Source organism: Alligator mississippiensis, chromosome 7 (genome assembly GCF_030867095.1).
Source record: "Alligator mississippiensis isolate rAllMis1 chromosome 7, rAllMis1, whole genome shotgun sequence".
NCBI classification, from domain to species: domain Eukaryota; kingdom Metazoa; phylum Chordata; order Crocodylia; family Alligatoridae; genus Alligator; species Alligator mississippiensis.
Window position 1 is genome coordinate 78,483,347 of NC_081830.1, and position 12,569 is coordinate 78,495,915.

At 39.8% G+C, this 12,569-nt stretch overlaps 1 protein-coding gene across 4 annotated transcripts in view; it reads left to right on the top strand.

The window, feature by feature from the left end:
* NAALADL2 (N-acetylated alpha-linked acidic dipeptidase like 2) overlaps positions 1–12,360 on the top strand; it is a 1,094,482-nt gene extending 1,082,122 nt beyond the window's left edge. For all 4 annotated transcript variants that reach the window (XM_059731159.1, XM_059731157.1, XM_059731158.1 and 1 more), the window contains one exon: positions 130–12,360. In XM_059731159.1, coding sequence (XP_059587142.1) covers positions 130–328 — 199 coding nt within the window. In that variant the 3' untranslated portion in view covers positions 329–12,360. The remainder of the gene's footprint in view (positions 1–129) is intronic.
* Positions 12,361–12,569: the final 209 nt, after the last annotated feature.

The window sequence follows — 12,569 nt, forward strand, 5'->3', positions numbered from 1 at the left end:
ACTGTAGCTAATGTGTATCATTTGTAAAGTGTGGCTCTTACTCTGAGGGATCCGCAATGACTTTTGATGGGGTAATTGTTTTTATCTGTTTGAGGAAAGGGCTTACTGTTTTCCATTGTTCTTTTTTAGAAACATTCTTTATAGGCTGGATGAAAGGACGAGCCAATTTTCAGTACTGCTAGAGGCGCTGGCACACTGCAAGCTACATCAGTCAAATGAGACCCTTCAAGCAGCCTTGTCAAAGGTGTTGAACAGCATCAATTCAGCTCAGGTTTACTTCAAAGCAGGACTTGATGTGTTTGAGACTGCTTTAGCTGGAAAGAAATGAGAAGTCTTAGCCGTCTAAGAAGTTTGTTTACAATTTGCTACGCAAAAGTTCGACTCGGACCAGAATTTCTGAGGGTGAAACTTTTTCAACCGCTTTTTTCCAATTGGTGTTTAAAAGTACTACAACATATGTTTTTATGAATATAAAACAGTCTTTTGCACTGTTCAAAAATCTATCCCGAACATCTTTGTGAATGCATAAAACATAGTTGGGGGGGGGGAGGGACACTTACGAATTGACTTTTACAAGTAAATCTGCTGTATTTTTATATATAGAATATATATTTTTATGACCAAGGGCTCAAACCTGCAAAATGCCAAGCACCTCCTGCAAAGCGCGAAGGTCCTGCTTTTTCCAGAGACGTGGAACACCAACCGGTTTTAATCCACGTGAGTTCTAAACATCTGATACCTCAGAAAAATTGTAACCCAAAGTTGTTCAACTCTATTGACTCCCCATTTAGTCCTCCAAGGTCCTCATTTGTTAGCTTTCTCAACAAACTCCTCACCTCTCGTCGTCCCCCACTGCCTGGGGAGAGAAGGTCAAAGGATCTGGGTTCTTTCCATTTCTTTCAAGGCCTATACTGCTGAGCAGCGGGTGCTCAAGACATCTTGCAGGGCAGAGCTCAACATCCTGAGACAATCCTTACTCCTGTGGACAAGGCACATAGTAGGAATGTTGTTTGAGTTTTGGAAATCTTAGTAATCTTTGATCACTCTGTTTCTGCACCAGAAAGAGAGACTTGACTAAGAGATCAATTTAATTTCAATGAGAACTGGTTGCATTATTTCAGTGCTTTGAAGAACTGCGATTATTTAGATCAGTCCATGCAGTTAATTGGAAACATTTTGAATGTTTATAAGTTTGTGAAACAAAGTGCCTACTCTCACAGAGCTAGATGTAGCACTACACTGGTTATGGCCCACCTATTTAAAGGCACACATTAACTTTTGTGGCCCTGTTATATTGCCAGAATGGGAGAAAGGCTGCATAGGGTAAACGAGAAGCAGAATCATCAACATCTAAAAGGTCTAGAGAAATCCTTGAGCTAGAAGGTTCAATAATCCAACAGCAGGACCCAGATTGTGGGCATCCGAACTGTAACTGCAGTATTACTAGCCATGCAAGAAAAGCCTCCCTACCAAAGCACTTCAAAGAATCATCAGGGACTTTCTTGATTAAACATATCTCTCAGCTGAATCCTAAAGATATTTTTCATTAACAAAAAGTTCTGTTTGTGGGTGACAGTCGTTCTGTTACCATTGCGTGGCATGGAGCAATCAATGTTAGGATGGGGCACAGTTTTTACTTCCCTGTGATGGTGGGGTGAATGTACATACACATGAGGCAACTGATTTTGCATATGTGTAAAGGGGTTAAAGTTTTTCAGGTTTAGGACTCTAAATCCATAGATGATTAATTCAAGTAATGAACATGGAAGCAGGCTGGAATGCTATTTTAAGAGTGGTTTATGTTGGGAATTAGAGCTGAAAGTTAAAAATGAACAGGTTCCACCGAAGTGTGGAACATCATGAAAATGTAATAACACTTTTCAAAGTGCATAGTCACAAAGGGAAAACTGGGAGTTTTTCACACCTGAGTTTTTATTTTCCTCCTACATGTTGATTTTGAAAAATATACCTCAAATAGTTCCAGGGATCTGGTATATAGTGCAGGTGACTATGCTTCTTCAGCATATCATCATCACACATTAGTATGCAGGAAAAAAAATATTTTCATTCTTCCACTGTTACCGAATGGTTCTAGCATAGGGGAAGTTACATCCCAAAATGAAAATAAATAATTTGATTTATTAGACCTACCCTTAATGAAATGGTGTGGCAAAATTTTCTCTGACGTTGTATTTATGTTTTCTATAGTGTTTATCAGCATAGTGTCTAACACCATTTAAGATGTACATGATGTGTTTCTTATGGTATGTAATAATCTACTGTATGCACTAGACTAATATTGTATTTCCTAATAAGGATCAATATCCCCACTGTAAGGTTAACAACACTTCTTTCCCAGGTTACTGCTCTCCACGGAGTCATGATCTTACCACTTCGCTGGTAAACAGTTAGACTCCACTAAAGGGACTTAAATAGAGGCCACACCTACTGGCAAATGTTACTTTTCCTGACAAGATTTGCTTTCTGGGTCTGAAATGTAAAATCCCCTATATCTTCCCTTAATCCAATCTCAGTATTATTTCCGGTAATGTATTTGCTGAAGCCTGGTGGGAAGACTTTTCCCTGTATTTTACCACTTCATCATTTCTGACCAACCTTTCTCTCCCCTTGCTGACTAATCTCATCCTAACAATGACAGAGCATCATGGGTGTCTACACACAAGCCCTGAGCAATGTGGGTGTCTATACACAAGGAGTGAGGCTGCTCCGATGTGCTGTAATTACAATGCATTGGAGCAGACTCGATTAATTGAGTCTGCTGGCATGTGGTAATTACCACGCACCGACAGACTCCAATGTCTTGTGTGTCAGCATCCCTGCGGTTAAAAATGGTGGCAGGGGTGCTGTATCTAAGGGTGCAGACACAAGTGCAGCTTCCAGCTGTAACTCAGAACAATTTTTGCTGCATTACAATGTTACCCCAGACCAAACAGAAGTTCACTGTTGGTTCCCGGGGAGAGGGGAATCTAGCTGGGCTGCAACCAGGTTCCCATAGCAGTGGCCAGGCTCTCTGCCCGTGCTTGCTGTTTTCAGAATGGGAGAGGAGAAAGGCAGCAAAGGGAGATCATCCTTGGGGCTCTCCAGAATGGTGGGGTGGGTGAATTGGACCCCCCCCCCACCTCGGGATGCTGCAATACAGGTGCCCCACCATCCAGTGGGGGCTAAACCCCACCCCCCGACTGAACTTCCTCTGCTCCCTTTCCCTCCCTCCCATTCTGAAAACAGTGGCAAGCTGGGAGCCCCGCAGGCACAAGTTACAAAAGATGCTACATTTTGTAACATCTTTATCTGATATCTTACGCAATAAGGGGTCAATTTTCACTCAATCAGTCATTTTTTAAGCTGTTTGCAGCCATGCACTTGTGTTTGGTCACAGCTATAAACTGTTTTCTGTGGCCATATCAGGTGAAAATGGTCGTTTCCATCTGCAGTTTAAAGCTCATTCAACAAGCTTTAGATAAAGCGCCCCCCTCTGCCATTTTTAAGCATGGAGACACTGATACACAAGACGCTCTGGGTGCTTTAATTAGAGCAGCTCTCAGAGCCATTCTAATTAAAGTGCCCCCTCTCACCACCCACAGGAGCATGTGCATTAATGCCCCTTGATAGTATGCATCTGTCCAGAAGCAATCCTCTGCACTTGTATGTAGTGGGCTCTTTGGATCGTATTTTTGAAGGTATCTAGAGGCCTTGCTTCCACTGATTTACATGGGACAAAGGCATTTTAAATGCCTTTAAAAATCTGTCCCTTTAATACAAGTTTTCTTTTACTTTGTGTGTGAAGTGGATGCTTATGGATAATTTTTGCACTGTCTTAGCTTTGTAAAAGCACTCTGGGTCACATTCTGCCATTGATTTTTGTATCCAAGCCTGTTGACTTCAAGGGATCAATAGCAAGATAAGGCACCAAGTATCTAGTGAATTTCTAATACAGAATCTTCTCTCAGCCAGTTGTATAACATCAGATAGGGAGAAGTGTTGTAAATTGTAATAGCTTACCCAGACTGAATTATTTCTCTTATGAGGCTGAAATACATGTAATGCCTCTAAAAAGAGAGTATGTTTGCAAAGTGCTGGAAGGACAGTAAAAATCTGTCATGTTTTCTTTAGCAACAACTACCAAAGATAGCATAACAAATACATTAATTGGTGAATAATCTAGTGTTACACTCACTGTGACCAGAAACTCCTTACAGCTTACAATGTTTGTGCATGGAGACAGTCCATAATAAAAAGCAAACGTGATTTTATTAGTGTATATTTTAGTGAATCCATAAAGAAACTACAATATAATCAAGTTTGATGAATAATAAGTACATAGGAGCTGAAAATTGAACACTAACTTTACAACAGGCCGTGAATTATTTTTACCATCCAAGGAAAACAAGTCTTTTTTGCTGTACGGTATCTATGTACAAACACACATACCTTAAACACATCTTCAGAGCATTGAAAAGATACTAGTTTATCATTATGTATGAAGCATACACATATACATTGCACAGAGGTGGAAGTGATAGCCATGTAATACAATGCAGAATGAATTTACCCTGCCCTTCTGATTGCTTCACCTCCCTTTTTCCAGCTCTTTGTGTTGTACTTAGATCAAGAGACATATAAGAAGAACATTTAGTGACCTCACCCACTATAGCAATGCATAGAGAAAGAATCAATTTCTCAGATAGTTATTTTTTCCTTGGGGGGGGTCCCCTCCCACTCTTCTCCCCCACCATTTCTCTATGGTTGCCTTCGTTTTTTCCTATTTCAACTAAGTTTACTGCATGCATGCAAAGGATACTCATCATTATAAATATAATTAAATGAGTCTTAGTCTGAATGAAAGGGTCTGGAGCACATACACATGAAATAGGTATGGAGCACATGCACCTAAATACCTGGGAATGAAGAGCCTGTATTTGTTGAAAAGACATGCTTTACCACTTATGGGCTTAGCCCCTTTTTATTACTTACTATAAGGACTAATATATTCATTCCTTTCATTGCCTGTTCAGTCCCTGGTTACAACCAGAAGGATGTTCATTACACTTATATTCTAAGCCTAGAGATACACATAGAGAAGACAGTGTGCACTAGAAAGGGTATAATGCCTGTGTATTTGCACGTGTGTACACACTTTCAAATGCACATACAGTTGAACATCTCACACAGTATATTTCTAGCCAAACTTCCAAGTTTCAGGAAATTCTATGGCTTGTGTTAGACAGATCAAACTATATAATCCTATGGGTCCTTTTGACCCTTAAAATCTGTTATATGTTCTATATGCGGTTAGGGTTAAGTTTAAGTAGGTTGCTTTTTTTCCCCATATGAGCACTCAAGAGACAGGACTATCTTGAATGCCTTGTACTTGGAGTCCTGTATCCTTGGACAGCTAGAAGGATGCAACTCCACAGAATATTAAGGATAGTCTTTTAGGGCCCAGGTCTCTGATGTAGAAGATGGGAGCTCTTTAACTCCCTCAGCTGGGCTTTGAGTTGCTCAGTATCTCTCAGCATCAAGCCTTGAGAGGTATTTACACCAAAGACTTGGTATGATTTTTGTAGTTTTGCATGGGGACTCTGGCACAGGCAAGGGTGAAATCAAGTTCCCTGTGACACCATGGGCAAAAACAAAGGTACTAAAGGCAGGTCTTCTTTACCACAAAGCCCTGATTCATCCCCAGAGTGGGTCCATTCTGTGCACTGTACTATTTGAGGTAGGTTCTTCTGGAATAAATAATACATGGTCATAAAAAAAACTTCATCATATTTCAAAACACTATAAGAACAAGTTAACTTTCCTGGGCAGCCTCGATTCTGGCACTTCCTCACTTTACAATGTTTAAAAAGCAACCTTAATGATAATCTTGTAATATAGGTTTGTGTGAGTCCTCAGTAGAGTTTGTGCCTTGGCAGATGTCTGCCACTTGAGGTGAATGAATAATTAAGTTGTCATCCTGTATGTGGACTAGCAGTGGAGAAGGACTAGATACGCTCTTTGTGAGTTTCAAAGGTTTGCTGACAGCAGAGGAGTCATGGGCTTTGGAAATCTTAGGTCCCATTCCAGGCTTTGAACAGATGTGTACAGTTTGCAGCAAGTACAGGTACTTCCAGCCCATCCCCTCCAACTTGTCCATGTCCCGTTCCTGTCTCTTCCTTGGTCTCTTCTTTAATTGCTTTGTCCATGTATGCCCAGTTTTTCTACACTCTTTCTGATTGTCCAATCTGCCTCTTTTTCCACTCTCCACTCCACTAATATTTAATTTTTATCTCCCCTTGGTTCTCTGTCTAAGTTCATACACAATGCACAGTTCTTTCAGTCTCTTCCTCCATGTTCCTCAGTCTCGGTCTCTGCTCTCCACCAAGATACAGTTTCATTGCCCAGCCCTCTCCATGTCTCTGTCTCACTCTAATTCCCCATCCTAGTTCCCTCTACCTCCAACTCCTCTCCTTGTCCCAACTCTATGTGCCTTTTCCTTTCCCTAGGTCTGGATCTTATTCCCTTTGCATTTGTACCAGGCAGCTCCCTTTTCCTCCATTCTGCTTGGGTCCAGCAGAGAGACATTGTGAGCAGGGTCCACGCTCTCACACCCTGGTAGCATGTCTAGTGGCCAACAGCTGCAGTCCTGCTCAGCACCAGCTTGTAGCACAGCAAGTTCAGACAGGATGTGTGGGGACCTTGGTAAAGTCAAGGGAGTGCAAACTATGGGTTTTTTTACCAAGGCTTATCATGGATTTCAACACAGAAAGTGCAAAGTATGTCCCTGCCACAAAGGCCACCTCCCTCCCGAATTTTAAATGTTTGCTTCCAAGCATGGAAGGGTTAATCTTCTCAGAAGAAACCATTGCCAGAGTTTCTTTTAGAATGGGCCAAATAAAGTACTTTTTCCTCACCTCTCATTTCACAGTGACTGAACAATTACTTTCGGCTGAAAGCTTGAAAATCAAAAAAAAAAAAAAAAGCCTAACGAAGGCTGCCCAGCATGGATTTTTGCAGATCAAACAGCTGCAGCTTGGCAACATTACAAGCAACTGAAAACAGGGTCTCATAATGTGTCAGGGAAATTTAATAATAGGTAATACTACCAGCCCTACCTATGGTAACTCTTATGGATGACTGACTTTCTTTACCCTCAGGTCAGGTAACAAGATGGCATCTTCTCAGTAGAACAGATTATTTAAATGTGTTTCAGTTAAATCTTCACCTAGTGAAAAGAAATAATTCTGAATGATTTTTTACGTTAAAGTGAGTGGGCATCAGTAAATGCTCTCTGAATATAAGTATTACTGACACATGAATGCAGGTAACTTGTGGCTCTGCCCTACCTTTTGCCTAATTTTAGATTAAACTCTTTTTATTAACAAATTAGGCAGCATTTCATGCGAGTAAGCTGGGAAGAATATGACCATTCATGGTCATAAGTGATGACATTTTTCAAGAGGGGTTTTTTTTTTTTTTTGGTAATAATTTACATTCTGCTTTATTTCATGTCTCCAGTTTATGGTACAAAATTATTTTGGTCACTACCGCATAAACCCACAGGGTAAAGTATCAATGTCTGGTATGAATACATGTGCTGTAATTTAGTATGATCATAATGCTTATGAATATGCTGTAATATATTAATGTAAATTATTTTAGGAACTGCATGTATTGAGATCAGAACAGAGGCATAATTTAAGCAATATAATTAGAGCACAGATGTTGAACAGAATATTTTTTCATGTGTAAATACAGTATATGCTTATTACTCTCTCACTTTGGGAACAAAGAGTTCTGTTTAAGCTATTTTTCTTTGATTTATTTCCCAAGAAGTCTTTAAAAATGAAATAAGATTCTATTCTTTGTATTTCCTTTAAGTGCTTTTTGCCTTTAATGTTTTGAAGTTATGTCACACCATGTTTGGAACACTTTAATGTGGTGTATAAGATCATTATCCTGTATTATTTGATAGGTAGAACTCAGAATGGGATTGTTTGGAGTCACTTTCTTTGAAGGAGATCCTTTACTGACTCCTTAGAGTATTTGATGTAATGTGCTTGGGTGTCTGGCTTTACTATGTCTTTATTATAGACTCGTTATAGGTACGCATGATGATGTTCTGAAGCTCTAAACAAAGAGAGCTGAATATGGTCTTGTAATAGTATTCCAAAGGCCTAATAAATCTGTCCCATTTGGAGAGAGCTGTAGGAAGGTCTGTTTATTTTTGCATAATTCATTCAGCTTTGGTTCTGGATTCTGTAAGAGCACCAACACATTTGCAACCTTGAAAATATTAGCACTGGGAACACTGGTAGAATGAATTGAGTTAACTGGTGACAAAACGTAACTTTTTATATGATTTTTTTATTGTTGTTGTTGTTCCTACACTATTGATTTTCTGTAATCTTCCTGGAAACTATAGAAAATTGCAATGTTCTTCTTGCAGTAATTGTATAGATTTTTTCATGTTTATTTCTAAGTTGATGTTTAATGTTACTTTTTCGGTTTCTTATTTAGCTTTCTTGTCCTTCCATTTAAACTAAAGGATGTGAAAAATGTATACATGACCATACCATATAAACCAGTAGTATTGAGAGCAAGTCAGACTGGACTGGCAATTCAACTTATCCTCAGATACAGCTTCAGTAACTAGAAAGACGACATACCATATTTACTCAAATCCAAGATGAGGTGTCTCCCCTCCCCTCTCCTTCCCCCCTCCCCCCATATTCAGCATGGGGAAACATGCTCCTTGTCTTGGGTTCAAGCACAAGGTTGTTGTTGGGGTGGGGGGAGCGAGTTCAGGTGGCTGCTGTGGCTCCAGCTCTGGCTCAGGGCTGCCACCCCATCTGCCCCCCTGCCACCTGCCCCCCCATCTCTGCCCCACACTGCCTCCCCCCTGCTGCTTCTGCCCCTCCCCTCCACTGCCACTTACCTCTGGCTCCTGCTTGGCCCAGCAACAGCAGTACTGGCAGCTCTGGTCTCATCCCCAGCCCCAGTTCCAACTCTGACTCCAACCTGGTCCTGGAACCAGTGGAAGTATGCCACTGCTGGTGCCACTGCTGCCTATCAGGCAGAGGCCAGAGCTAGTGTGTGGTCTGTGCTCCAAGTTAGAGTGGATTCAGGGCTGGAGCCAGAACCATAACTTACAGTAAGTGGTGGTGGGTGTGGGGGGAGGCAGCTAGGGGGTGCCAAGCAGGGGCCAAGTGGCAAGGAAAGGTAGGTGGCATGGAAAGTAGCAGGGGAGGGTGGGTACTGCAGGGTGCAAGCACCAGAGTGGAACAGGTACAGGGGGAGCAGGGAAATGCAGATGGCAGAAGGCAAAGTGCAGGTGGGCAAGGGACAGGTACATCAGGCCATCTACCCCCTGCTGCTGCTCATTCCCTTTTCACTGTTTTCCTGTTGCAATGATATGCGGGATGAATTTCAGAATACCCTCCAATAATTAGATTTTAAATATGGAAAACATTGACAAATGTATAAATTTTCCATGTCTAGAATCTAAAAGGGGGTCATCTTAAAATTGAAATAATCTTGGAGTCAAGCTAATACAGTAGCTAGTCATCCATGAATTCCTCCAGCCTGGGAGTGTGCATGGGTAAGGTAGAGATGTCATAGGGTGGGCACACATACAGTTGGAGCTACTTCAACAGAGCTGCAGTTATTACATTTTAATTGTTAAGTGTGGAGCCAGGAACAACACACATGTAGCAAAACTGCTCCAGCTTTAACACTGTTTCATCCAGTCCAGTTTGGCTACATTTGTATCATTCCAGGCTCATCCACACATAACAATTACAGTGTAGCAGCTGCTGCCTCTTTGGTGTGTTCGCCATTTGAAATGGCTCCAAACATATATGTGTCTGTACCCATAGCAAGCTTTTGTGATGCTCCCTAGTATAAATAGCATGTTACTGTTGGGTTTGAATTGTCATTGTATTCTTATGTTTCGCTCCTGCTATCACCTGAGTGTCCTAATCAGCTGGTATCTTGATGTCGCTCTAAAAATACTGAGAAATGGTTCAGGGTAGAGTTGAGGAACTATATACTGAGTCTGTTAAAGGGGTAAACAGTTGAGTTAATGGCCCCAGCCCAGGCCCAGGCCAGGAAGACCCTATTAAAATATATCAGGTGCTGTGTATGGAAGAACAATACGTAGCATCCAACATGAGATAATTGCAGAAAGAGGAGCCCATGTTTTTCCTTGTGCACTGGGCCCCTCAAGTCTAATGCTGGGTCTGGCTATATATGCTGCTTTGTAGCCTAACCCTCAAAAAATCAAGACATCACTGTTTTCCAATGTTTTCAAAGCTTGCCAGAACTTTCTCTGTTTTCAAAACCTGATACTGTGCACTGTTTGAGGCCTTTCAATTAATAAACTAGAGCACTTATTCTGTATCTACCTTCATTTCATGGTCTCAGCAATGAAAACATCTTCTAGTCTATGAAGCCACTTAGAGAAGAAATAAGGAGATGCTTAATATTTCATGTTTAACGCAGATAAGATTAAAACAAAAGCTCTTTTGTTTTCCATTTGCAGTTTACGGATGTTAATAGGCAACATATTCTTATCTTGTATATTATGATTTGGTATTCTAAGATAAATGGAAAATGAATGTAATTCCATATCCAGTGAAAGCATAATGAATTCAGGGAACCGTGTGCATGAAACTATCTTAACCATTTGTGCACAGTGAAAAAAGATATTCCGACCAGATAGTTTGTTAAATATTAGCACAAATACGGGAAGTACTATGGCTTTGCCTAAGGTACAGAATTTTAAAATCATACTTGTACCTAACTGCATTGTAATGTGTGTCATTAGTCAGTAGTCATAGCATTGTCGTGTCCCCTTGGGATTAATTCAAGTGCTGTGTCATCAGTACTACTGTTCCTATTGAGAGTATGCCCTATAGCCACATACAGAGTTTATTTGATCAAATGGAGTATGCAATTAATTCACTTTTCATATGCTATAAAAAGCAGCTGTCAGTTTATTATCTATGTCCAGGTTTGACATAGGGTAGTAGCAACACAATGAATTTATGCCTCTTTCATTCCATCTACTTATACATTTTCCAACGGTAAACTAGACTTAACATACAAAATATACTAGGCACTGCAAATGATATCTAGTCAGTTGAGGAGAAGATTAAATAACCAGGATTTTGACCATGTAGGGCTATAGATTTGATACAGTGATTCCTGGGAACCAATAAATATCATATTATGTGGAAATGTGCAATGAAAGGTTGATTTTATAAAACATTAAAGGGTATAGAGTCCAGAGATAACAGCTTCTTTCCAGGAAATAGTTTACTTTTTATGAATTTGTATTTTTATAACATAGTGTAATAAAAAGATAACGGTGATGATTAATGTAACTAGATTCTACATACTTTGATTAAGAAGCACATTGTACTTGTTTTGTACCATAGCTATAATTTTTACAGTATATATCAGTGTCTATGCAGAAATACACTGTGAACTGGAATACAATAACAGCCCTTGTGTGAAAGTCATGGTAATTGTGAATTAGTCCTTATTTTTTCCCAAATTGTATTGTTTTTAAAGATTAAACTGGAATATGAAAATTTGCATATAATGTATATTGCACTGAATGATTTGGAATTCTTCTCATTTGCTTTTATTTGTCATCAGCTCTGCCAATGAAATGTGTCATATGCCTCTCAAACTGCTGGTTCAAAAGAGTTTTAAGAGATTAATTACAAGTTTTACATACAGGTAAACCCAGATTATTCCAGCTCCCCACCAGCTTGTTGAGGAAAGATCCACTGCATTCAAATAACAGGAGCTTTAGGTAGTTCCAGATATATAGATATGTATGTAGGTATGGTTTTCAGAGCCTGGAAAGTAAGAATTTTCAGAAGCGCTTAATGAATTTGCTAGCCTGTTTTCTTAGGTGTCTGACTTCCAATATTTAAATATCCCTCAATGTTCAGAAAATTCAGTACACCTGTGCTCTGAAAGTTCTTTGTGTGGTACCTCAAGTAGGTAAAACAACTACCAGGTCATTTGGAAACACTTGCTCAAGGTATCTAACTATCAGATCATTTGACATCCAGATAACCCAGGTTTGTCTGTGATCCAAATGTCTTAACGCTGCAAAAAATATTACTTATAGCCTCAGGAAAATGTGAGTTCCGTGTCTATAATTTATAGATTTTTGCATGAAAAGGTGCAGTTTTCCAGCACTTGTGAAGCACTTGAGAGGTGTAATGAAATAATCTCATTGTGAAATGAATGTTTATTTCTAAATGTTTAATTTCCACGCTATAGTGTTTTATTTCCAAACTGCTCTCCTTTTCACCAGATTAAAAATAATAATAAAATTGATACATGTTTATTTTTTAATAATGGTCAGAACATCAGTAGAAAGAACCCATGGGTTTGGAGCAAAATGTAGCACTATGATGTCTGTAGGAATATGTTGCAACATAGACATTATACTCACATTGGGGAATACAAATGAAGTAGCAGGGGAAACAGTTATAGTTTATTTCTAATATAAATCACCAGTGAATTACTATTTCCCTGTCCCTATT